General features: G+C 37.8%; 1 protein-coding gene across 1 annotated transcript in view; it reads left to right on the top strand.

Moving 5' to 3' along the window:
* The first annotated feature begins 1,967 nt into the window (after window positions 1-1,967).
* Window positions 1,968-27,879, top strand: part of mark2a (MAP/microtubule affinity-regulating kinase 2a) — a 32,423-nt gene continuing 6,511 nt past the window's right edge. Inside the window, exons 1-16 of the mRNA XM_059526481.1 lie at window positions 1,968-3,105; window positions 16,539-16,694; window positions 18,319-18,372; window positions 18,724-18,772; window positions 19,041-19,106; window positions 19,989-20,059; window positions 20,422-20,478; window positions 20,609-20,845; window positions 20,921-21,040; window positions 22,276-22,375; window positions 22,808-22,920; window positions 23,403-23,545; window positions 23,577-23,727; window positions 23,826-23,914; window positions 26,263-26,400; window positions 27,456-27,716. Coding sequence (XP_059382464.1) covers window positions 3,058-3,105; window positions 16,539-16,694; window positions 18,319-18,372; window positions 18,724-18,772; window positions 19,041-19,106; window positions 19,989-20,059; window positions 20,422-20,478; window positions 20,609-20,845; window positions 20,921-21,040; window positions 22,276-22,375; window positions 22,808-22,920; window positions 23,403-23,545; window positions 23,577-23,727; window positions 23,826-23,914; window positions 26,263-26,400; window positions 27,456-27,716 — 1,853 coding nt within the window. The 5' untranslated portion in view covers window positions 1,968-3,057. The remainder of the gene's footprint in view (window positions 3,106-16,538; window positions 16,695-18,318; window positions 18,373-18,723; window positions 18,773-19,040; window positions 19,107-19,988; window positions 20,060-20,421; window positions 20,479-20,608; window positions 20,846-20,920; window positions 21,041-22,275; window positions 22,376-22,807; window positions 22,921-23,402; window positions 23,546-23,576; window positions 23,728-23,825; window positions 23,915-26,262; window positions 26,401-27,455; window positions 27,717-27,879) is intronic.

The following is a 27,879-nucleotide window of genomic DNA, read 5'->3' as shown; positions in this document are numbered from 1 at the left end:
TGAGACAGCGCGCTATGTGAGGGATGAGGGGCGGGGTTTCGATGCAGGTGACATCATTCTAGACCAATGACAAACAAAATGTGACGAAAGGCTGCCCATAAAACGTAGCTGATACAAAACATGCAACATTTTCCACACGATATTTAGTTTGTCAGGGAATTTTTTCCCACAAATAACCTTTAAAATCTGAAGTTCCAAGATGACAAAGATTATTTGCTTTAACATTCACCTTGACTCTTTAAAGGGGTCACGCAAAACTGAAACATTTTGGACCTTAGTGTTCTTCTGTATCTTCTTTTTATGTTCTGGACAAAAAAAAAGAAAAAAAAAGAAGGTAAACTGTAAAAAAAAAAAGAGTTTTTTTGTTTTTGCTTTACTCATGATTTACGCCAAGAGATGGCAGCAGAGTATTCATTCCTTCGTTCACAGCCCTGTGATCAGAGAGAGTGCCATAGAGATGAGCAACAAAAAATAAATAAATACATGGCAAAATATGTAATGTATATATGTACAATTTTCAGTTCATGTCAATCAGACTTTAGAACAACTTTAATCTGCCGATAATGCAGGCAAGACTGCTAAACATCATATTGCAGTCAAAATTAGTAAAAAGTCAGTCACTGCAAAATGATTGCATAACCTTTCAAAGACTGTTTCTCTGGCTTGCACTTATATGTGATTTGAAAGTGGGATTTCATTGCCTTCGTCTGGAGCTTCAAGAAACAATATTTGCCCACATTTACAGTATTGTGCATTGTTGTTGAAGGGAAAATACAAATCCATCCAAAAAGGAAAATTATGTAATCATTTACACACACTCATGTTGTTCCAAACCTGTACGACTTTCTTTCTTCTATGGAACTTCAAAGAAGATATTCTGAAGAATGATGGGTTAGTGGCTACCGTCAACTGTTTGGCTCCCCACGAAAAGTGAAATGATTGCCATCAAAAATGTTTTTTAACTAAAACTGTAACTTTTCATTACCAGTAGCTGGTGACAAACCTATATGAATTTCTCCTGACAGGGACCTTTTATTTTAAATTAATACAGGTTCACCTGCTACTGCTTTTCTGAGGTGTTATCTTTTTGGTAATGAAAAGTTACAGTTTTAGTTAAAACGTTTTTTGATAGCAATCATTTCACTTTTTTCCTGAAAAGAAATTTACAAGAATTTGTAAAAAGACAATGATCTGTAATTCGACAGTAATCCCAAAGAGGTGTTCTCTTTTTTATTGTTACATCCCTGTAAAGACGCACTCATTCTGTTTATTTTACAGTAATGGGATTTTGTACTGACAGGTACACTGCAGGTATAATGTATTCACAGGTGTATTTGGCATAGATCTGTGATTAATTTATTCAGTGATCTAAACATTCCACCATTAAAAAATGCATCCCATGTAGAATAAATCTGGTGGTGTCTTTATTTTATGAGAGACTGCATCATTTTTAACAGAATTTTCCAAAAGAATTTCTCCTATATCTGTGCGTTTTGAGGAATATTTGCTAAATGCACATACGTTTCAATATAATAATGTGCATTTTTAAATTACAAATGCATGTTTTACAGTTTACACACACACACACACACACACACACACACACACACACACACACACACACACACACACAGTGTGGAGATTTTGGAGATTTTGTCAGGTTTAGCTCACTTTAGGGTACAGTTTTATCCCCAAAATATAGTTAAGTACACACACACACACACACACACACACACACACACACACACACACACACACACACACACACACACAGTGAGGTTCGATTTTTGTTCTGTTTCTAACATGAACCTAACACACAACTGATTTACTAAGACGTTTTTATTAAAAAAATTAATTTATATATATTTTACATATCGAATATACATATAAGGCTGAAATTTTAAAACGAGGTGGAAGAAAAGACTTTTATTTTAAAACTCTATGTGAGAGCGGCAGAGGAAGTTGATCCACAGCCTGGTTTCACATTTCTCTTGAACGCAAACAACACTGGCGTCCGGCGCTGCTGCGGTACCAGTCGTGACCGCTCGACTCTACAGCTTTTCACGGCTCACGGATGTAATTTGTCGTGTACCACCGAACCGACCTATTTACAGCCATTAGTAACCGGGCTACGGTTATGACCTATTCTTGCAATCATACTGTCAATATATCTGCGACTTTTTCGAAATCACCCGGCCAGCTAACGCGCGTTAGCAGGTTAGATGTGATTTTGTGAGGCGCAGAGAGCCAGTACACGAGCATCTCCGCGATGATTTTGTGCTCGGAACTTTAGTTTATCACTTCGAGACGACATCAGGTGTTTGATTTGGTTTTTAAACGGGCATGTTGACACTTGTATGACGGATCTTTACTCGGAGTAACGCGGATCTGAGCGCTGCTTAGTTGGCTAACTGGAAGGAGCAGCTTGATAACTTGCTGTAAAGTTTTTTTTTTGTGTGTGTGCTAAGCGGAATTTTCATGCGTCTTTCCTCAGGCTTGAGAAGAAGAAGAAAACCTTAAAGACTTAATTTTTGACATTGCAGATGCACAACAATATACAGCCGAGCATTGATATTTACGGCTAAATTAGGGACCCTTTTGCCACCCGGCCTAATAAAACTTGGAAGTCCTCGGACTCGATTTTGCACATTTGTGCTGGGAACAATTTTGTTGTTTTTCATCAGCTGACGGGTTCAGATTAATCTGTCTCTTCTTTATTGCTGTAATTTCCCAGAAAAATTACTAGGTTAATTGTAGAAAATCACATAGGAAGTCGACATTCAATGTTGACACCCGCCGATAGGGTTAGTCGAAATTTTTGAAATAAAATTCACGTGCCTTCCGAGACTAGTAAACAAACTATGACTTAATGACGGGACTTTTATAAAAGCTAATCTGTACTGGTTTGGGAACTCACACTGAGCTCAGGGGCTCTTTACAAGCTGGACTCTGGACACTTCTCATCGTGTTGTGCCGATGTCACATTTGATTGAACTGTGAGAGCTGTGAACACGTTCAGTTTCAGAAAAAAAAAACTGTCAAATCCAACCTCAGAAGATGTCGACCAGGACACCACTGTTACCTTTGATTGACTCCACTGGCCAGGTGAGTCTTAAAAAAATCTGTTTATATATATATATATTACCCATTTACTAATTTTTTTTTTTGGTTTTGGTTTCCTCGTGTCAGATCATGGCTTAGTTAGCTACAAGTAAACACAGCTTATGATTCTCTGGTTTACCTGTCAACACAAAACCCTTTTCACAGCAAAACGGTATAATAATAGTGTTGTTGTACAAACCGGAAACAACACACCAGTCTCAACTAATAGGTTTCCTCTTTACCACAAAAAGAAGAGCCTTGTGTTTTCATGAATGCTTGTTTTGAGATGTCAACAGTTTCTTCCATTTCTTTGCCACATTGGCTTCGCTGTGATTTCTTTAGTTAGTGTTTAAAAAGATGTAGTATGTCTCCTATTTACTTTCTATGCTCTTGCGGAAAGTTAAACGGTTGGGAAGATATGGTTGCCTTGTTCTGCTTTTTAAGTCAAGTCAGTTTTACTTACAGTAGCTTACACATTGTTTCAAAGTAGCATAATAGAAAATCTTGATAGTTTACATTTTGTGATGATATAAATAATCAGCATGTGTGTAAAGTTAGATACACTTATAATAGTTGGTGGTTGGAGTTTTGTATCTACTAATCAGACATTTGTGGATGAAGTTGGGTCAGTAGTTTATAAAACCAATGTGTTTATATGTAATTGTGCATCAGTTCTCTGTATTATTTTTTCATAAGCTTAGGTGTTCATTGGGGTTTAATTGATGCTATGTATTTCATAACAGGTTACACTTGAGATGCAAATGTTCTTGATCTGAGCTTAGATCTTGAAATAATTTGTTTGTCCTGAATCCATAGAACGAACCATAATAGCGCTCTCTAAAATTAATCGCGGTGGCTAGCTGAGCTTGTTTCTGAGGTCAGTTTTAACCAATAAGACTGATCCTCTTTCAGTGACTCCCTGGCAGAGCTGTACCAGCAGTAAGCAGCTTGCAGCTGAAATCGCACAAGTCTGGTTTGGAGACAGTTTGAGTGTATGGTTTGTTTATAGCGGAGATGAAATGTTTGTTGAATTGTGTCTCTTGCCAAGCCATACCCAGTCTTACTTGTGATTTGCAGTCTGAAAATGTTGGTCAGCGTTTTTCCTTCAAGAACTTTTCATGTGGTTGGAGGGAATCAAACATAATCTGTTTGGCCTGATGTAGTGTAATGTTTTTTAATCATCTCAGGCTGCTCTCCATGTAAATGTTTTTTAGGTCAGATAAAGACTTATTTTATTTACTCTTTAAGCAATGCTTGGAGTTGTTTCCGGGCAATAATTTGAGATCCGCAGCCCTGTCGATCTGGACTGGCATTTCCAGTCAGGCATGCTTTGGGGAGTGTCAAGGAGGTGTGTTTTTATTTTGAAATTTTAGTTGAACATTATGCACAATGTGTTTGAAGACTTGCGTAACCAGATACTGAAGGTTCTGCAAGGTAATGGGAGAAAATCCTAATCCCAATATTCCCTACAAAACAGATTTTGAATTCTGTCCTCCTTCAGTTGTTTTGGTCTCACAAGTCCTTAGATATTTTCTCATTTGTATTTCATGTGTTCTAACAGATCACCTGTAGTTTGAGTTTGATACGCTAGTCTTAGTCTCTCTGAAGCGTCATAGTGTTTCACTGATTGGGGGGGATATTCAACTGGCGTCTATTTGTGTACTGGCTGCTACCTCCTCCTCTTGAAATAGTCACGGTCTGATAAAAATACTGATACTGAGAATACTGAGAAATGACAAGCTGGCTCACACCCCTCCTTTATTCCCCCTCCCCCTCCCCCTCGTGCCAGTCTACCCTGCTGTTTTCCCCAGCGTCTCAGACAGTTGCCCCTCACGCAGAGCCACTGCTTCTCCGTGACTTTCTAGTGTACAGAGCGCTGTCGCTCAGCAACATTCTCACAATCGGTATGTGTTGCATCTTCGGGGTGGTTTTCGTATCCTTGTCAGATATTAGTCATTCACGTGGACCTGACTGTCTTCCTGTAATTCAATAGGATGTGTGCACCTTGTGTAGCTGCTCTTCAACCACTATCACCTCCCTGAAAATACGTTGGCAAAATTGCCTCCCGGCCAACTTGTTTTATATATATCATGTCTGTGTGTGTGTGTGTATATTTTAAACTGTTTACTTGTCATTTATTCAAACTCATGTTGTTCCAAACCTGTACATGTTTCTTTCTTATGTTGAACACAAAAGAAGATATATTGAAGAACTGAACAGTTGACTTGTGTAGTAGGGAAAGAAATACTATGGAATCAGTGGGGACCATCAACTGTTTGATTACCAGCATTTTTTTGGGTGTGGGTAACTCACACATGAGGATAAGTAAATGATGACAGTTTACATTTTTGAGTGAACTGTTCCTTTAAGGAGATTACCCCACTTGTCCATATGTGTGTAAAGTCAGATGTTGAACTGGAGGCCATTTTCTGGAGAGAGACTGAATGCTAAAGTCAGCATATGCCGCGTTTCCACCGACATTACATGGAACAATTGTACCAGAAACCTTTTTCCCCAGGAACTATTTTCCCCCCTGATCTGTTGCCTTCTGCATTTCCACCACGGTCTAAAGTACCGTGAAGACCAGGCAAATAGTGTCGTCTGCGCGCGTTTCACAATACAAAGTACACAAATTTCGGACTTGCATCCTTGGTAGTTCGCACATTGCGAGTTCGACTCGGGAGTGTGAATCATCAGTCAGCTCGCCTTGGCTACTGCAATTTTCCTTACTGTATATTTACAATAAGACAAAATAATGTCATCAAATACCACTGCCTCCTTTCGTTTTCATTTAAACATATTAATAGCTACAGAAATGTAGTTCAGGGAAATGAGTATATATAAAGTAGAGCTGAAACAACGAATCGATTTAATCGATAAAAATCGATTATTAAAATAGTTGTCAACTAATTTAGTCATCGATTCGTTGCTAAATAACTTTTATTTGCCGTAAGCGGCTCATTTCGTGCATATTTAAAATCTGCGGTGACCAAAGTGTGGCAGTAATGAGCCACCGGAGGTTTTACTCAGCCAGTACAGCAGGAGAAGTAGCGAATAGCCAATAGCTGGCCTCGTTTTATGTCACGTGCTTCCCGAACAGCGTCTCTGCAGCATTTAGCGGGATGTGGGAGACTGGGAGTACTTTACTTTGAGCCTTCAAAAAAGAAGAGTAACCTGTAATCTCTGCACTACTGAACTGTTTAAGGGGACGTTCACATATCGCGTCTTTTGCGCGCTCAAGTTCGTTATTTCCAACACCGCACCGCATCGAGTTAAAAACAGCTCAACTTTTCAGAATGCTGCAAGCGCATCGCGGGTCATGTGACAAGAACTAACCAATCAGCTTCATCCTTTCCCGTAACAACGTTAAAAGCTCAGCCAAGATGAAAGGAACAGCTGATCATAGTTGTATATGAATTTCCATTTTGAAATAAATTTAGTAGCAGAGCTACTGCAAGCGATTTTTAGAGCTGCAAATCCATTTATCCTTTGCTGAAATTTCCGCGTCTTCAAGGAGAGAGCACGTCATGGTTGCTTAGCAGAGGCAGACGCCTCAGGGGCGCTTCTGCACGACGCTTTGGAAAGAAGGAGAAAGCGGCGCGCCTAGCGTTTTCCACGCGTTTTTAGGCGCGATTTGTGAACGGCCCCTAAGACTTTTATTTGTGCAGATTCTCCAGTACAATGTTGTTTGCAAATGTTTAGTCGTAAAAGCTGATAACACTGCTTTTTAACAGTTAACATTTAAAGCTTTACAAACATGTTCTGTGATCAGTTTGTCGTTTAACAGTTCAAAATTCAGTCGTGCAGCCTAATTATGACTGAATGAGAGAGGTAAATGTTTAAAGATATTTGAAATGCACTTTTTTTCTAAGTATTCACTGCTCTTTTTCACACAGCAGGTTTTTTGTGTGTGACTGTCCAATTTTTTTTTCTGGACAACCTTCTGATGGATTTTACTTTAAATTGTGAGTTCCATTCAGGTTTCATGCCACTGGTACTTTATTCGAAGGATTGTTTACAATTTCACAGCAAAAGCTATAAAGCTGTTTCCCACTAAATAATAAAATACAATGCACTGCAATTTTATTCTGTTTTATCCTTATTCTTCGTGAAAATATGTTCTGAAAGATTCCTTAATAAGCTTCGTTCGGGATGTTAAACTACTTTAGGAGCTCTAAGGACTGCCATGGTGAAAACATTATTTTAAATCTCCTTGTGAAATTTGCTAGAGTATGGGTCAGTGTTCTGATTGCAGAAGAGTTCGACAAAGGATTACTAACACAATAAAACAACTCCAGGTATATTTTTGATTAGGATATGACAGTGCAAAATGGTTAAAATCTCTTAAAAATCTATGCTGAAGGATAAAGACCATTTATTAATAATTTACTTGGGGAAAAAATGGAAAAAACTAAAATATAAGTACGTAAACCGATTAATCGATTAATCGTAAAAATAATCGATAGATTAATCGATTATCAAAATAATCGTTAGTTGCAGCCCTAATATAAAGGCTACATTACAATGAAAATATTATATCAGTTGCCTCTTTATTTTCATTTTTTATCATATAGATAAATTGAATAAAGACCAAAGATCACCTGTTAGATTTACCCAAAACTAATTGTATTTTATGTTTAACCAAAGAGACATCAGAGCCAGCGGCAAATGTCAGAAAGACTAGCCGAGTCGAGACTGCTCTCGGTGGTGACATGAGCACTGATCGCATGGAGCTGATCGTCTCCAAAATTGCTGATACCCATTTTTATAAATAAACTGCAGATTTGAGTTTTAAACAACTACATTCATGCCTGAAATACTTTAAAAACTAAATTTCATGACACAATAATGGTAATTAAAAAAAGAATTCAGAAAAAAGTTGAAATCACAATGCTGCGTTAACTCAACCAGTCAGCATGCTCAGTGCCCATGTCCCGCCCCCGAAAGTACCGGACCTTTGAAAAAGTACTACGTCGCAGGGACTTTGAGGGCCATTTTTTTTTACCCGGAACTTTATTTAGATCCTGGTTCCTGCTGTGGAAACACATCGAGTACCAGCCCAAAGTCCCTAGTTCCTGGGTAAAGTTCCAGCGGTGGAAATGCGGCTATAGATGGTGAAAAAAAAGATTGTAGCAACACTAGCATGACATCACAGTCAATTTCTGGAGCAATGGCTTTTAGTTAGCTTGGTATGCGTTACATATTGTCCCAATAAAATGAGCCCCTCCTGAATGTGTGTCAGCTCTGACGTCTGTGACCAGCCCTCGCTAACCGGGATATAAACATCCGCAGTGACAAACGATGAGACTAATGTTGCTCAGAACCCCCTCCGATTGTCCTCGGAGGAATCAGAGAACTCCAACCGGTTGGGCTGATGACATAATGAAGAGTCTCAAGTCCATGTGAATCTATGTGAGTCTAGTAGCTGAATAGCCTAAATGAAGGGTTGTGTATTGTAGATGTGGAGCTGGATCATCTGGTTGGTTTTCCCACTGCTGCTAGTTTAAAGGAAATAAAGGTGTTGGACAAAACTGGTTTTTCAAGGAGACAGGTAGAGCTAGTTCATCTGTAGCTCATGAAAGCTGAGTGTTTGTATACTGCCTTCTTTCTTTGGTTCTAAAGATGGGTTTAATTGATAAGTATCTGTCCATTTCTAAGGGGTTTATTTAGTCTTTGAGCAGGTCTATTCTGTGGCAGAAATAGTGAGTTTTTTCTAGGTGTTTGCTGACGGGTGTGGCACTGATCTGAACCACACTGATTTGTGCAGATGTTGTGAAATCACAGCAGAACTCTTTCCTTTTATCTTATGACACATCAGATGTTACCAGTTGCTATCTTCTAGAGATCCAAAAAAGGGGAAGTACCGTGCCCACGTGTAGGACTGTGTGTAATAGATGCAGGCTGTTTCAGCTCAGTTGAGGCATCAAATTAAAATCCATTTAAAGTTGTAAATGTGTGTTTATGCTCATGTAAAAATCATTGGCAGATTTAAGTCGTTCATTGATACTGAGCTGAACAATTACTATACTCTTGGCTGACTTGTAAAATTTCTTCTGTTCCACGTAATGGTTGGAGAGTCCAGAAAAGTTTAGAAATCACTCATGACAGAAATATACTTGCCTTATTTTACACATGCTGAGTTTCAGTCTTCCTGAAAAAAGTTATTCATGAACATCTGGTTAAGATAAATATTAAGGTGACGTGGTAGTTTCATTTTTTTTATACACTAAGAGAATGAGTATAATAATAATAATTAAATGTCTTTTAATGTGCACTGTTTTTCTCTATATTTTAGTAGTTTAAAGAGCAGTAGACCACGTCAAAAATACTTATCTAACCTGGTTAAGAGGCTTTATCAATCTTATTCATATACATTCATGCATTTTAGAAATAATTATATGTTGTTAATTATTATTAATTACTTATTTGTTTGTTTGCTGGTTTTTATTATATTTGTTATACTTGTATATATTTTTTTTTTAAAATATCGTAGGGTGCAGACATGGCATTAAATAAAAATAAACTACTTCTATTATTAATTAGTAAGTGAAGATTAACTGAATAAAATAAAAAGATACAATTAAAGTGACTCTGTAGCCTAACTTTAACAATTATATTTAAATTGTTTAATAAACTCAGGACAAATAAGGATTGATAATGTAATAATAAAAATACATTTCTGTTGACCTTCGAGTTGTGATGATTTTTTTTTTTTTTTTTTTGGTATACAACCTTTATTTCATAATCAGATTTTTATGTATATTCCAGTAGTTTAAAATGTCATGTCAACAATTGCTTGTATAACCACTTTAAAACTATTTCAAATTATGAATTGTTCATATTATTATATATATGTATATCATATTTATATCATTGTTTATCAACAATCAGAAGAGAAAAGCTAAAATCATCAGTTGTTGTCAATCTATTTCTCCGTCAGTATTTGCTGCAGTGGTTCATGTAGTTCATTTAACATTCTGATTAACACCTTTCATTTAGTCTTGAGATAGTTGAGTCTAACATCCACTTTTGATTACAGTAATCTTGAATCTCTTCAATTCTTTTCAAATATAGTGTCTATTCTACATATGTAATCCGGCGATGACATCATTGATCTCTGATTGATTGCTAGTGAGATGTACTGGAGAAACCTTCAGAAGGACTCGGTCTGCAGTTTATCTTCTCCCACTCTGTTCCATTGTCTTGTTTCACAGCTGTCGGGGCATGTCAGCTCTCGTTTCCAGAGAGCTTCTTGAAGGCCTCGGTCTCGCTCCGGCAGCCACTCCTTCTGACAAACACAGACACGTCGCTTCCTGTGCATGACCCGAAACCCAGATCATTTTGTCTTTTTCTTTTCTCTCTCACTCTCATCTATTACTGTTCTTCTGGGAATTAGATCGACTTCCTTCCGTAGTGTGTGAGGAAGCTGCTTTTCCCAGCTTGGACTCCTGGAGTGGTCAGCATGTGGATCTTATTTTAGGCAGAGACCCCCTGGCCCCTGAAGTCGTCCTTAGGGTTATTCGTCCACGGCTATCAACACTGGGCTTTGTTTTGAAACCATTCTGGAGTATCTGTCCTTACTTCTGACATGAGCCTTTGAGGAGATTAAATTCTTCACACCAGGTATTTTTATGGGAAACTAAAAATTTAAATAAAACTTTATCTGGTGTTTTTAGTATATATATCTTTGTACTGTTTTTTTTTTATAATGTACAGTACACACAGACAGTTGAGGTCTTTAGATGTGTGAAAGCATGTTAGTGTGACCCAGAAAGAGTTATAGTGAAGCGTTTTAGCCAAGTTAGTGTATTTTGTCATTCTGTGAGGATTTTTTCCAAGATTTATGTACCTTTTAATGTTATATTTGGACATTTATCTGGATTATCTGTAAGTAGTGCTGTTTTTCATATTCTCTTTATGTTTTAAGGCATAAACATAATAAGCAAATACATGAAAAAGAGCCACATCTGTATATGACTTGGAGGGCCGTTCACATAGGACATGTTCTTTGCACTGTTTATTTAATTGTTGGTTTATGTTTGGCACTTTTTTTCCAGCATCTCAGAGCTTTAGTACACCTTGTCAGGTTAAAAGTGGTTTAACTCTCAAAAACACCTAAAGACTTTTATTATTAATATTGTTGTATTTAATTTAGCTGGTGTTCCTCTACTTAACCACAGCGGGGGCCTGTTAAAATGCCGTAAGTGTGTTGCTTATTTACTTCTATTGTTATTAGTTTCTCAAAGTAAGACAGGTCTCTTCCTTCCTGTTGTATGTGTTAAGTCTAGTCTTTCCTCTCTAAGGTGTTTAATTGTGTAAGAATGATCATGGTGTGCAGAAAGGTTTGTGTGGTGTTTTCCCTTGCTGCATCGGTGATTAGTGTGTAAATCAGTGGTTGAGCAGCAGTGCTACTGTCCTGAAGGTCAGAGCTGTGTTTGTGTGTGTGCGTTGAGTGTTACACTCACTGCAGACCCTCGCAGCACATCAGCTCAGCGTGACGTACACTCGCTGCAGTATCATTACACTTCCCTTTTGTCACGAACAACAGGCAAACTTCTTTGTGTGAAGGTGGTTGTCTGTGGGTGAATCTCACAAAGAATGTCTTGGCCATATTTCGCACTGAAATTATAAAATCTTCAAATCCTTGATATATGTAATTAAGATTAATTTTAGATAATATTTATAATGTTATAAGATGTAAATATAAGATTTGTATAGAATCTAAGAATAATTTCCATAATTTTTTGTCCATGTATATTATTACTGTCAAAAGATTAATTAATATACAGTGCTGCTTGAAAGTTTGTGAACCCTCTAGAATTTTTTATATTTCTGCATAAATATGACCCAAAACATAATTAGATTTTTACACAAATCCTGAAAGTAGACAAAGAGAATCCAATCAAACAAAGGAGACAAAAATATGTACTTCGTCATTTATCTGGTGTTAAATAGTGGCAAAAAGTATGCAATAGTGGCAAAAGTATTCAAATATTTGCTTTCAGTATTTGGCGCGACCGCCTTTTGCAGCTATAACTGCAAGTAACGTTTCTTGTAACTGCTTATCTGTCCTGCACAATGACTTTTAGGAATTTTAGCCCATTCCTCAGTAGGGATGGGACGATAACCGGTTTTATTGATAACCGTGATAAAATGTGCTGAAGGTTAGTAATATCGTTTAAAAATGAATTATCATTAAAACCGTGTTTGATTATCGCGGTTTTAATAACTCACTATTAAATCATGTCCAGCCAGCAACAGTCTGACGCAAGCGCAGTGCACAATGTTTTTTTGTTTTTTTTCGAGAAGGAATGGTGAAAGTCAGTGACTTTTCTATGCTTTTCTATGCTTCTACACTTTTCATTGTAAGGAAGGAAATGCCACAGAATTTAATCTTTCTTTAAATTAAGTGCATAGAGTTGCTTGTTTTATTAGTTGTTTGTTGATTATTAAATATAAAACTTGCTGAAATGTTTTCAGTGTGAGCATCAACTATTTTTGAACACTTTCATCTCGTTTCAACAAAACCGTGATAATATTGATAATCGTGATAATTTTAGTCACTATAATCGTGATATTAAATTTTCATACCGTCCCATCCCTATTCCTCAGTATAGAACCACTTTTTCTTTTTAGGTTTCCTCCTATGAACTGCTTGCTTTTGGTACTTCTACAAAATTTCAATTGGTTTAAGGTCTGGAATTTGACTCAGTCATTCCAAAACATTAGCTTTGTCCTCCTTTAACCATTCTTTAGTAGAACGACTTGTGTGTTTGAGGTCATTTTCTTGCTGACCCGCTTTCCCTTAAGTTTCAGTTCTCGGAAAGATGTCCTGGCATTTTCATTCAGAATTTGCTGGTATAATTCAGAATTCATTGTTCCATCATTGATGGCAAACCATCCTGGACCAGATGCAGCAATTCAGGCCCAAACCATGAAGTCCTTGTCCTTGAACCAGGCTTGTCCACATTATCTTAAGCAAACTGCAGATGGGCAGCAATGTTCTTTTTGGAGAGCAGTGGCTTTCTTCTTGGGACTCTGTCATGGACACCATGGTTGTTCAGTGTTCTCCTGGTGATGGGCTCATAAACATTAACATTAACCATGTTAACCAATGAGAAATGCCTTTAGTTGCTTAGAAGTTAGTCTGCAGTCCGTTTAAACCTAGTAGAATTTAACACGTTGTCTTTGTTTGGTGGACCACTCCTGGGGAGGGTACCAGTGGTCTTGAATATATATATTTATATTACGGTGTATATATCATTAATATATAAACAACATATGTAATAAATGCATTGTGTGTATTTATTAGGGCTGTCAGTCGATTGATTTTTTTAATCTAATTAATTACAGGGTGCTGTGAATAATCTAATTAATCGCAAACTAAATTTGGCTCTGTCTATGGGCTCATTGATTCATTCAAAATGTGGATTCATTCAGAATCTAAACACTGCTGTGTTGCTCAGAGACGAATAACAGTTCTGCTGTTGCTTTATGGTTAATATGTTTGTTGGCAAAATTAAACAAAATGCACAATATTGTTTACATTTTTGCACAATATAAACTTATTGACTGAACTGTTAAATAAAATCACATTTGCACTTGTGTTTTTTGTGACAAAACAGCATTTGTGTGATATTATATGACATAATATCATATGACATAAATATGAGACACAAACTCATACAGGGGCTTTTTTTTGCCCGAGTATCTTGAATTTTTATGACGTAATTGCATTTATAGAGTTGTTTTCCTGCATCATATTTGTCAGCAGTCAACTGTATGAAATGTAAGATGATGTACAGGTCTGGGGGCGGGGCCAGTGTGTTAACTGTGTTCAAATATTTTAAGTGTTTTGTTTTTTGTCATAACTAATTACATTTAGCGTGTTAAACTGACAGCCCTAGTATTTATATATACATAGTAAATATACACAGTACACAGATATGTAACAAAAACTTTTATTTTGGACGTGATTGATTAATCGCTTGACAGCACTAACAAATATATTGTACATACACTTTAAAAAAAAGTAACTTCTACTCCATTATATGCATATGTATCATACAGTTTATAGGATGCTTTTGTAATTCGAAGTGACATCTTTGACTGTTGGCTTGCAATCTCTCTGTCTACACTAAATAAGATGCTTTTCTGCATTTTGAGCATTAAGTAATGTTTAAATAGTGCTTAAGAGTTTAGCACTGATGTGCTTTGTAACAGTGACTCACAGTGATGGGTGTAAGCAGGAGTGAAGTAACTTCATCTGGCTTCACAAGTGTGTTATGAGAAAGATGCGTCAAAACTAAATCACAGACTTGTCCAGTGCTTTTTTAGGTGCCTTGAAATTGGATTTTTGTAGCTGTTTGCTCTCTGTAGACAAAGGGCACTCTTAGCAAACTGACGTACAGAGACAAGCCAGACTTCAGCGATGGACGCGTCACATGGACTAATGTGAACATGGTGGCATTAAGTGTTGTGAAAATGTGCGACAATCTAGACAACAGAGTATCTGTTTTCGTTGAGGTGCTCACCTCACTGGTCAGCAGCCTGTACTCAGACTGCAACTCTGATGTAAGCTCACAGCACACACACACACACACACACACACACACACACACACACACACACACACACACACACACACAAATGGGGACAGGCCACAATTGATGCTCTGTTTCCCAATCAACAGAGAGAGAACCAAATGTACCTCACAACCGTCAAGAGAAATCCCCGTTGTCAAACTGGCTCTCTCATTTTTCAGCTTCCTCTTCTTTTCCTTGCCTTCTGTGTGTCCTTTGACAAAATTCACAGCATCACACATTAGACATCCTTCTCTTTTCTCATCAACTCTGCTGGTGATGCACTGAAATGGAAATGGCTGAAGCTGAAATACTGGGCTGAAAACCTTGTGTTAATTTTGTACTAGTCTAGGTTTGGAATTTCTGAAATTCTGTTTAATATTATTTAATATTTAGAGATCAATATTTTAAAAGTTGTTGGAGCTGTTTTTGTAATAAAGTACTGTGTGGGTGTAAAAACAGCATAATTATTAAAGTGTTGTTCATTGAAATATTGACTGTAAAAAGACTCATTTGCGTCATTAGCGCATGGCAGCTGTCATACCTTGACTTCCTGTTAAATTTGAAAAAGTTCATTTTAATAACAGGTGTAGTGAATTTTGAATACTACACATTACACATCAAAAGCCATATACATATTACATATTTTTTTGGAAGGAAATTAATACTTGAGTCCACAAAGAATGCATTAAGTTAACCAGAGTGACAGTAAAGAATTTTGCAACAATTTTTTATTTGCAATAAGTGCAGTTTTATTTTATTTATTTATTTATTTTTTACTTTCTGTTCATCTGAGAATCCTGAATTTTTTTTTATCAAGCTTTACACAAAATTGTAAACCGCATTAGAAATGTTTCTTAAAGACCAAGATGTTATAAAGTAGTGTTATGTTAAGATGTTATGGTCATTTGACCAAAGAACATATGACACTAAAGACTGGATTAATGGTTGCTGAAAAATCTGATTCGCCAGACATCACAGGAATACATTACGTTTTACACATTACAATAGAAAGGTTATTTTAAATGATAATACTGTTTTATATTTAAAAATTTTATTACTGTTTATTTTTTATTTTTATTCAGATGAGGCTGAGCAAAGTATGCTAAAGGGTTAGTTCACCCAAATATTAAAATTATGTAATTAATGAAAACACAGTTTAAGACAGGGGTGCCCAACCCTCTTCCTGGTGATCGACTGTCCTGCAAAGTTTGGCTCCAACCCTAATCAAGCTGTCCATGTCCAGAAAGGACCACATGGACTACTTTGATGTTTTTCTTACCATTCTGGACATGGACAGTATACCGTACATACATTTTCAATGGAGGGAGGGAGAGCTCCCGGACTAAATCTAAAATATCTTAAACTGTGTTCCAAAGATGAACCGAGGTCTTACGGGTTTGGAACGACATGAGGGTGAGTCATTAATGACATAATTTTACTATTTGGGTGAACTAACCCTTTAAGTTTGCCATTGGGACTATAATTCACAGCTAGAAAATGCAAATATAAACTGAAAATGTCATGTGAATATTGACTGCAGTGTGCATCTTTAGGCTTTTAAACATTGTGATTGTCTGTCTCTTTCCCATCAATATGGACTCTTTATCTCTGCCTCCCTCTGCATGTCTGCTTAGTGTGAGAATCAGATGGCGACTGGCAACAGTCCTATCCAATCAGAATCACCTGAGCTCTGATAAGGATATTATTAAAGCATAGCCCTGCAAACCTCCCATCTGTGCATTTAGGTTCAACCTTCATAACCGTTCCCAGGTGAAGAACTGTGGTCTGGAGTAGTAAAAAAAACAACAAAAAAAACACTGGCCTTAACTGTTTTTCTCTCTCCTTTTGCAGTCTCACTCCGACTCAAAGCCCGGTGGGCGCTGCAACATGCCCCACTCCACAGCAGATGAACAGCCCCATATCGGCTGCTACAGGCTTCTGAAAACCATTGGCAAAGGCAACTTCGCCAAGGTCAAACTTGCCAAGCATGTCCTCACTGGCAAAGAGGTGAGGATTGCGTTTACCCCCAAAATCAATAATTTGACCAGGCAAACCGTAGGCTGTTTGAATGGCAAGTGATTTGTTTGACAAGTGGAATGTGTTTGAGTCATTTGTCTGACTTTCATAATGCTGATGATGATAAACATGCTGCTCAGTTGTTAGCTAAAGACTGATGCCTCTGAGATTTTAAAGCAACAGTAGCAGCCGTCCACCTGATCCCTCTCAGAGAAAAAAAAACTTTGCCTCTGTCGTGCACTAAAGTGTGTACTTCATTAGTGATGACAACCAACATACTTTGTTGAAATGGCGATACAGTGTTTAACAATAATATAATTAAATTGTATTTTTGTTGTCATCGTACTATGATGTGGAGATGCACAATTAATGAACAGATTACTCTGAAAAACATCTAATAATACCAGTTTAATTCACTGTAAAATACTTGCTATTAAAAAAATGCTAATAATTAATTACACATCTTGGAAAAACTGAAAGGAGTTTTTTCAATTTTTGTTTCATTTGTTTAAATATGCTCTCTCACTTTTAAATTTAAAGTCTGCATGAAATAAATTCATAGATTCATGCAATTCATAGATTTTCTAAATGCATAATCATGATCTTATTGTGATTCATTCATACAAATGTTTCATTACATTTTTTTTTTTTTATGTAATTGAAATATCTCAAAACATCTCTCTCTTGATGCATGGCAGACTTACCTAATTGTTTCATCTGCTCAAACTTTGCCCAATCAACAACCAATTAATTGAACCTAGTCACTACCCCTACAATCTTTGATTTATTTTTGATAATCTTTTTCACTTTGATGTATGTCACAATGCAAAAGATGAGATCTTTCTCTTCATCAGTTACATCATGACTTTTACATAGTTCGCCCAAAAATGTAAATTGTCATCATTTACTCACCCTCATGTTTTTTCAAACCTGTATTAGTTTCTTTCTTCTGTTGAAAATCAAAAAGAAGATATTTTGAAGGATGTTGATTGGTCCCCGATTGACTTCCATAGTATTGTTACCCTAGTATGGAAGTCAGTGGTGACCAACAACTATTTGTTTTGTTTTTTTAATTCTTCAAAATATCTTCTTTTGTGTTCAACATAAGAACGGAACTTATGCAGATTTTGAATGACATGAGAGTGAGTAAATGATTACAGAATTTTCATTTTTAGGTGAACTATTTACCTTTAAGCTTCTTTTATACTGTATTTCATAGCAAGTTGAGATCTAGTCTCTGAATCTTCCACTAGCCATTCTTTGTGCATGCTACAGCACACTTAACATTCAGCTGGGATTGTTTTTAGATCCCTGTGCTTGCTAATGTGAGACTGCATGGTTCTGAGACACTGATAACACACCATGTGTCTCCTGACTGCAGAGAGAGGTTTTAGACTGCTAGAGAAGAGGGGCGAAGGTGAAAACTCTGGGTTCGCGTGTGTGTGCTCGCCGCAGGAGCAGCATGCTGTGCTGTAATCTCAATGCAGCATGGTGAATTGTTTCCTGATGATGTGAGATTGTGATCTGTATGAAGACAGGCCGAGGCTGATGTGCGCCTGCAGCCTCAGGGCTTTTCCCAAGCGCATTTCACTAAACGAACTCTTCTTTCAATCAGGTGGCAGTAAAAATTATAGACAGGACTCAGCTCACCTCCTCAAGTCTTCAAAAGGTGAGTCTGACCCTTCCTCTTTAGGTTCAATAGGGACAGAATGCAATTTCAGAAGTAAACTGCAGATTTGTTTTCTTTAACTCTCCCACCCCTGTGAAGTTGTGTCTCTTCCTGTTGCCTCACAACTTTCAAGATGCAAAGCCGTTTCTCTCTAGGGCCCATGGCAGCTAATTATAGACAATTAGACTCAAGTACTTCCTGAAGTAAAGGGCTGGTTAGATGTGGGGTTTGGTGGGGGTAGTTCATAACCACGTTTTACTCGTGTGGACAATCTTGAAATATTTACACACTGCGAAGGAGATCTACATCATCTGTTTACTGCAAATTGACATCTTGTGTCTCCCTTTTCAGCTGTTTCGGGAAGTGAGGATCATGAAGCTCTTGAATCACCCAAATATCGGTGAGCTTAAATGACAGACAAATCGCCCTTAAGTCTCTCTGCTTGAATCTCCAGTTTTCCATTTCTTTTAACCCCTTTTTTGGGTTCATTTAATCCTTGTCCAAATGTCAGTGTTTTTCTGTGCAACTGGATTTGGTGAGCGTAAAACCTCTTGGGAATAACCCAAATCAAAATTATTTTTTAGTCTTCATCCAGCATACTTGCATTGCATTTAAATGAAGCAAAATGTGTCAAACCTTTCTTACAATTCTCTTTTTTCCTCATGTAGTGAAGTTATTTGAAGTGATTGAGACCGATAAGACCCTCTACTTGGTGATGGAGTATGCCAGTGGAGGTCAGAGCTCTCCCCAACCCGTTTTAACCTCATATTTCTACCCAGTGTTTTTTTCTCTCTCTCTGAATTCTGAATGTTCAGCTGTTCTGTAAATGCCTCTGGTTTACTGAGACAAGATGTGGCTCTCTGTCTATAGTTCTGATCACATTTTCTGTTAAATACCAAAATTTACCATCTTACTGTATCATAATTTTTTACATTTCAGACCCTGACATGAATAAAAAAAAATATACTGCTGTTCATCACAGTACAGGCACTGTAGAAATGAATCTATGCGTGAGATTCTTTAAAAGCATTAAGTATTTGATCTCAATCAAATCCAACTGAGATCAAACCCAACTCCCATTGTATTTTTTTGTCCATATTATGGAAAGTCAATGGAAACCAAAACCTTTTGGTTACCAATGTTCTTCAGAATATATTCTTTTATGTTACCACTGAGTAAATTATTACAGAATATAAATTTTTGGGGTTTAAGTTTAAGTAATTCACTGCTTGGTTGACTAAATTTATGTAGAAATATATTTTCTTTCTTTTTTTTAACAAACATTAAGATGACCATCCGGCGACAGCTGCAGAAACATCCACTGCATAGTCCGCATTCCAAAGGAAACAGTGATACACGTATTCTACTTTGTATGCCATGCAAATACCTTGCAGAACTCAACGTGTACACATGTATTTTCAATATTGAATTTATTGGCAGCTCTAGTTTCTTTTCAGTCACCTGCGGCTGTTTATTTGTTACGCAAATTATTGCTTTATAGTAAACCATAAACCATGGCTGTGTTCGTACCAAAGCCAGAATTCTAGCTTACCCTCTCAGTTTGTGGAACTGTTTCTTTTCTAACCATTACTGTTGTTCCCCTTCTTGGTTTACAGGTGAGGTGTTTGATTACCTCGTAGCCCACGGCAGAATGAAAGAGAAAGAGGCTCGAGCCAAATTCAGACAAGTGAGATGCTGCACATTTGCTTATTTCACTCACTTGCCTATTTGATATTGCTGTTGCATGAATGCAAAGCACCAAAGGGGCTGTAAACACATCAGTGGTGGTTGGATTTCTCCATTGCATGTACTTCCTTTTCTGCTTTAAAAATTTATGATGGTATGGTTGATCCGATCACAAGTACGAGACTTTGTTAGTCTAATAGTATAAACCTCTTATTAAGGTGCTCATCAAGGAGTCACATTTGTTAATGCCTATAGGATATGTAAATTGATTGCTGAAGTTCACTCTAAGAAATCATTTTAGAAGTCCGTTTGTGTGCAAGCTAGTGTTGAGATAAAGTACCAGCTTTTTGTGTGTGTTTGTAGATTGTGTCAGCTGTGCAGTACTGTCACCAGAAGTGCATTGTCCACAGAGACCTCAAGGTACACAATATATTTTCACACTGTATTTTATATACCTTTAACTCTGCCTTTGTGACTGGTCTTCTAGAATGATGCAGATTTGGTCTCATCACTAAATACATAATCACCAAAGATCCTCCCTTGCTTGCAGGCAGAGAACCTGCTCCTGGATGCAGACATGAACATTAAAATTGCCGATTTCGGCTTCAGTAACGAGTTCACACTGGGCAACAAGCTGGATACTTTTTGTGGCAGCCCTCCTTATGCTGCCCCCGAGCTCTTTCAGGGGAAGAAGTACGACGGGCCGGAGGTGGATGTCTGGAGTCTTGGGGTCATATTATACACACTGGTCAGCGGTTCTTTGCCGTTCGATGGACAGAACTTAAAGGTGAGCATAGAAATAAGTGTCTCTATCAACAGCTTTTTCTTAAATGCTGAATGCTTGTGTTTTTGTGTTCTTAAGGAGTTGCGAGAACGGGTTTTAAGGGGCAAGTACAGGATTCCCTTCTACATGTCGACAGACTGTGAGAATTTACTGAAGAAATTCCTCATACTCAACCCAACCAAGAGAGGGAGCCTTGAGGTTTGTACATTCGGAAATACTTACACAATTTCCTGTCTTGGCTTTTTTTTAAAGGGTTAGTTCACCCAAAAATGAAAGTTCTGTCATTAATTACTCACCCTCATTGCAAACCCATGAGACCTTTGTTCTTCTTTGGAACACAAATTAAGATTTTTTATGAAATCCAAGAGCTTTCCAAGCCTACATAGACAGCAATGCAACTGACACGTTCAGTGCCCAAAAGGGTAGTAACGACCTCATTAAAATAGTCCATGTGACATCAGTGGTTCAACTGTAATTTTATGAAACTACGAGAATACTTTGTCCGCAATTTATTCTCTTCCATGTCAGTCGACATGCATCCACAAAAGTACCACAACGCAAGTGTGTGCATTTCTCTGTTTGTAAATAAGGTGCAGCGGATCTCTCTTCTATGTTGACGCATTCGTCGTGTTACTTTAGTGTATGTAAGAGAAGAAACAAAGGTCTTTCAGGTCTGGAATGACAAGAGGCTGAGTAATTAATGACAGAATTGTAATTTTTGGGTGAACTAAGCCTTTAACTATTGTGTAAAGTCTGGTCTGGATTGCACCTTATCCTGGCCAATACGATATTGGTGTTTCTTCAATTTTAGGCACTTTGTCTCAAAGGTTGGTTTTTATTCATATGGAATATGTATAGATATTATTGTTTTACCCTTTTCCTTTTAATCTTAAATTTGTTATGACCCTGGTCCAGTGGACCATTCTATAATATAACTGTTCAGCAAACCAGAAGGGTAAATAAACAATTTGAATTTATATTGTTAGAAATTTTATGTAAATTGCCTGAATGTAAGTTTCAATGCCATGAACCTCTCAAGCTAAATTAATCCAGGCATCAGTTGTTCCTGTGCACCTACCTGGTTAAAATTATAGACTGATATAAACCTTTGTTCCTGGAAATTACATAAAAGCCAGGCAATTAGATCTGGTTATTTTAGCCAGCTTTTGCTATTTTTGTGTGCACTGACTAAGACTCTTAGACTCTCCACAAACAACTGTTTGCGGATTGATATGTTTTGTTGGACTGATTCAGCTTTTTAGCACTTTTTTGCAACTGGTTATGTGATTTTTGAAATGCTGCCCCCAGTTGATTGTCTGTGTATCCTCTTCATAAAGGCCAACTCTTTTTTTGCATCATGCTACTTTATACCAGTGGGCCCCACCCCATATTATTTCTTCACCTTGTACTCATTCCTTTCTTGCGATCAGCAGCAGATCATGAAGGACCGGTGGATGAACGTGGGCCATGAGGACGAAGAGTTGAAGCCCTACATCGAACCACAACCTGACTACAAGGACCCTAAGAGGACAGGTCAGCACCCCAGCAGTGCAGGGGGTTCGAAGAGAGGTGGGGTTGACGTGGCCCGGGGCTTTGGTGATGGTGGTGGGTGGGGTTTGAGACCGATATGGATTATGGTTGGGTAACAAATCTTTGGTGATGGGACTGAGTCTAAATTACATACATCAGCTCATTTGAGCTCAGCTCTTAATTTGTGAGTTAAAACAACAATTCATGTTTGTCCTGCTTTGTAACACTTTCCTGTTTTCTTTTCTCTCTGTGGTGTGTGGTTGTGCACGATTATTGTTTTCTTTTATTTTGATAGTAGTTACTTTCAAAATGGATATATTTAGTTGTGTTGCTTATACTTGAGGTTAGTGTTGTGTAATGAAAATATAAACTATTAAAGGTTTGATGCATCGTAGTTCTTATAATGATATTTTATTAATTGGTCTCTCTCCTCAGATATTATGCTACGGATGGGGTACTCTCTAGATGAGATAGAAGACTCCCTGATCAACCAAAAATACAATGATGTCATGGCAACTTACTTATTACTGGACTATAGGAACTCAGAGGTACGTTACTCTAAAGTAGGGGTTGCACCGACTATTTGACTAGTCGACTTCAGTGCTCTGCCATGACGCTTTAAGTTTGACGTCGACTAGTCGCTGGTCCTATAGAGGGCATAACAGGATGAGAAATCTTTGAAGGACTTTCACATTTATGCTCCAAGCAGTTTATGTTTTCAAGCAGTTAAATGACAAATAAATGCATACTCCTAAAGCGCTCCACAAGACATGTGATTATATTACTGGATGCTCGAAAATGAAAGGGAGAATGCACATTTTAAACCGCTTATTGTACAGGTTAAGTTAATCGTCGTTCTTATTAAATGTGCTGCTGCGCTGTAATGCATACACAGGCTACAGACAGTAGTGCGTACATAACACACGTTACTGTTTTCTTTTTGTTTTCTTTTTTTATGGCAGTTGTTTTAACCATAGTAGTGTAATGCAAAATAATGCAAATTTAACCCTATTTTCTTTCTCTTTCCTAGCTGGATGAACTATCAATAAAGCCCCGCCTAGGCACTGACCTCACAAATAACGCCCAATCACCTTCTCACAAGGGACAACGCAATACCTCCAATCTGAAGTCCCGCAGATCCACAGACCAAAGTACAGCATTGTTCTGCTGCTCATTAGCCACCATAAGCACTGACCATAAGCACTCACATGTTTTCCCTCTACACTGCAGGCTCCGTTTCCACCAAGCGTCCTCAGGGCGACAGTAAGCACATCACTGGTTCAGGCAGCTCCAGTAAAGTCCCTCCCAGCCCGCTGATCTCCGCAGACCATAAGAAAACTCCTACCCCTTCCACTGTGAGTACAAAACCCCCTGAGGAACTGATCACTGATACACAACACGGTTGTGATCTCACGTCACTGATCTCTCTGTGTGCTCTTCATGTGCCGTATAGAACAGCATCCTGTCCTCAGGCACCAGCCGCAGCAGGAACTCTCCAATTACTGAGAGAGCCACTCTGGGAATACAGAATGGCAAGGACAGGTACTGCCACATTCCTCTTAATGTACAGAGTCTTCGTTTCACACTTCGAATCACATGGAAGCACCCATCAAACTCATTTCTGCAAAGTGTATTGGTGTTAAAAGTGGCGTGTGTGTATATTTAGACTGTTTGGTAAGCTTCTCTGCTCTCGACTCATTCTGTCAGACTGCTGCTCTGCCAGCATGGGAAACATAATCCTGTTATGTGCACACATACATTCACACATTGACAATCACACACATTCAAGCACACATTCGTGTGCAGCGTGAAGCTGAAATCTGTTCTGCTGGATTTGCAATTCCTTCAGGAACTTAGAATTAGTCAAAGGATTAAAAAAAAAAAGATTAATGATTCAAGTGCTCAGCAGCTTGGGATCCTTTCAATACAATAAAATAATATTCTGGGTTATTTCCAACTTCATGTCTTGCTGTGGCATGCTATTGATCAGAACAGGCAATAATTTTGACTCGCTGATATATGGCTATATGCTTAAATGAATCAGTGTTGAAATTATCTCAGTTTGATAAGTTTGTGTAACTAACCGTAACAGACATTTTAATTTGAGGTCAGATGTTTAGTTATTTGAAGTTATTTAACCTTTTTTTTTTTATCACAAATACAGTAAAACAAATATTGTAAAAAAAAAATTGTTTTAATTTTTTACTTTTTTTTAATGTTTTAAATGCAATCTATTCCTGTGATAACAGAGCTAAATTTTTAGCAGTCATTGTTACTCTTCCGTGTCATGCAAGCTTTGAAAATACATTTAAAAAAAATGTATTTACTATCAATTTTGATCAGTTTGATGAATCCTTGCTGGATAAAACTATTAATTTCTTTTTAAAAACCACACTGACCTCATTCTTTTCCCCTGTATTATGTTCGTTGTTGTAAATTAATTGTGTAGAATCTCTTACAGAGCCTGCTGCCTGTCTAAAGTTAAATCGTTTTATCTTTCAGTTCAGAATATGAACCGCTAAACAGTCAATCTGGTTACTTTCTTTTAGTAAATGCAAGTTGTGCAAAAACTGTAACTAGGTTTTCATATGCCTAGAAAAGTAGTCCTACTCCATAAAAATGATTCGGATAGCTGCTCAGTTCAAGCAGACAATGTAAGTGCTTTTAACAGAAATACGAGCTGCACAAGTCCTCTTAAACCCTCTGGGCAGCATGCCAACTATTGTAATTGCATTAGTTCATTTTTACAAACTCAGAGACAAGTGGGAATAATTGTCTGAGATAATCGACAGATGAAGTCGATATAGTCTGTAATGATTCCCACAAAGGTTCCAATAAATATAAACTGTGATGTGCTTTATTTCCAAATTGATACTAAAATAAGAAGTCTGATCTGTGCCATAGTAATGATATAGGTCTATATAAATATCTGATTTCATATTTTTTTAGTTATGCCCTGCTCTAAAATGTTATGTTTCCTAGTTGTAGTAAAACATGCCTGAGTGCCTTATTGGACACTTTTGTACACAAAAAATGAAAATGATTTAAATATACTAATTCATGGAAATGGAAAACCCCAACATCGACTGCTGAAAGTCTACTGCAGACATATTGAGACACACTGACGTATAACCCTTGATTGGCATGTAGTCAGTCTCATCCCTTAATCTGGAATTAGTGCCCTACCCAAATAATCAGGCTTCACAGAGACTAGATGCAGGAAACCAAAAAACAGAAGCCGCGTGATATGGATGTTTAAGTTTGCTTGAGGTGACAAGCCACAGCACAGTCAGAATGCTGACACGGAAAGAGTTTTATATGTGTGCACAAGGTCAGGTTGCAGAGCAGCAAATACAAATACGGACATTATGCTATTGACAGAACACTTGCCACCAAATCAACCTCAAAAATGCACCAGATGTCTTTTGTCTGCTTTTATTTTTCATGCATTATGATGAATTTGATTAACTTTACCTATTTAATAATTGATTTGAGTACCTTTTAAATACCTATCATGCCCATGAGGCCTATGCTGTCAGACGCGTTTGATCATCACAGCATCTCGTTTTAGATTTTCACTCAATGCACAGAGACAGAGTGGGCTTTCCAGCAATAATGCAAGTTTGATCCGACGTTGAAGAGCTTTGATCTATATAGATCTAAAAATAGATTTAAGTCTGGAAATAGCATCCTAATCTGCATTATCGCAATGCGGAGTTGTATTTTTATATCCTGGTGTGTGCTTTTGGCTTATTCCAACACTTTCTCAACCATCCCTCAACCTTTGCTGAATCTAACCTGTCTGCCTTACAACCTCACCCATACCTCCCTCCACTCTGTACGTGGGGGTGTCCGCACATGGGGGCTGTTGTTATTCGTCTTTCCCCCAGCTTGAACACTCCAGGGTCCCGCGCCTCCACCGCCTCAGCAGCCGCGGTCCTCGTCGCCTCATCCCGCACCCGCCACCACAAGTCTTTCTCCACCTCCGCCCACCCTAGTCCCCCAGACCTCCATGCACATCGCCCCAGGCAAGTGGCAGCCAGAACCAAAACTATTCTGATGGGGATTCAACTTCAAGAGCCAGGGACGAGCCAAGTCATATTGATTGTTTTTTTTTAGGCAAAAAATGTGAAATGTTGTTTTTGAGATTTAGAATACATGAGATCTGCAGACAAAATGCCCTCAAATTTTTTTTGACCCTGCTTACTTTTCTCTCACTCGTTGTCCGTCACGATAACACTGCCGTCCGTCTTACTCGTCATCCCACTTTCTCCTCCGCATAAACACACGTTGTTCAAGTCACGTACCTGATAATCTGTTCCTTTCTTTCTCTGCTAGCTTTATCTCATTTTCCTCCCTCCCTTATGCATGTGTTGTGTTGCTCTGCTGCCCCATCCTTCTCCACCCCTTCTTTTCTTTTCTGCAAACAAACCAGACAGTACATTAATATCCTCTAAAACCTCTCTCACTGCTTACATAAGCTTTAATAAAGACGTTTTTGTAATTCTGGAACGTGAAAAGCTTGTCACAAACACTTTTATGCATGCTTACAATGGTTTTGTCTCCGTCAGTTTTTTGGTTTTCTGACATTGAGTCTTGTTATTTGTTGGTAATAACTGCATGATAACTTAAGCGTGATGTGTGTTATCTGTTAAAATACTTATCTTCAGTTTAATGTAGATCGAATATAAGTTGAGCATTTGTTTTTAAATTTTGTCCACATTTTGAAATATCACATTTGACAGTGTTATTAAATTTGAGTTTTTAATGATTTTTTTTTTTTTAATGAGTTTTAATTTTTAACCATTAACTATTAAATAAAAACTCAAATATTGGCCAAAAAACAATGATACCGAAATATGTTGTGAGTTCAGGAAGGAGATTATTCTCTCTCTCTCTCTCTCTCTCTCTCTCTCTCTCTCTATGTGTGTGTGTGTGTGTGTGTGTGTGTATATAGATATATATAGATAGATATATAGATAAAATGTGGTCCTCGTGTGATTTTAAGTCTGTGGGTTGTGAAATGTCTGGAGTTGAGTATTAACTGATTCTCTTTTCACTTTTGCACATGAACAAAAAACAGCACGGCCAACCAGAAATCACAAGTGGTATCCCCCTCAGCTCAGAACATAAACATTTCCTCAATGACTGACCGTACCAACTTCTCCAGAGGGGTGACGAGCAGAAGCACTTTCCACGCAGGACAGCAGAGAGCCACACGAGACCAGCAAACCTCAGCGTACAATGACCCCTCTGCCTCCCCCTCATTTTCCCATGGCAACAGTCAGGTGCGCCGTCCCGGGGCGGGCATCTTCAGCAAGTTTACTTCCAAATTTGTACGCAGGTAAGTTTATGATCCATCCACATGGTGACACGGTTACTTGCGTGAACTGTTAGGAATACACATGCACACATTTTTATGACTCTCACCAGTACTCCCCTCTTTCAGGATGAGATGGTTTGGACTGGCACTGTATTTTATCTTTAAGATCATGAACTCTCAAACA

This window comes from Carassius carassius, chromosome 36 (genome assembly GCF_963082965.1).
Source record: "Carassius carassius chromosome 36, fCarCar2.1, whole genome shotgun sequence".
NCBI classification, from domain to species: domain Eukaryota; kingdom Metazoa; phylum Chordata; class Actinopteri; order Cypriniformes; family Cyprinidae; genus Carassius; species Carassius carassius.
Note: the sequence above shows the minus strand (reverse complement) of the source record. Positions and strands in the feature narration are given on the sequence as shown.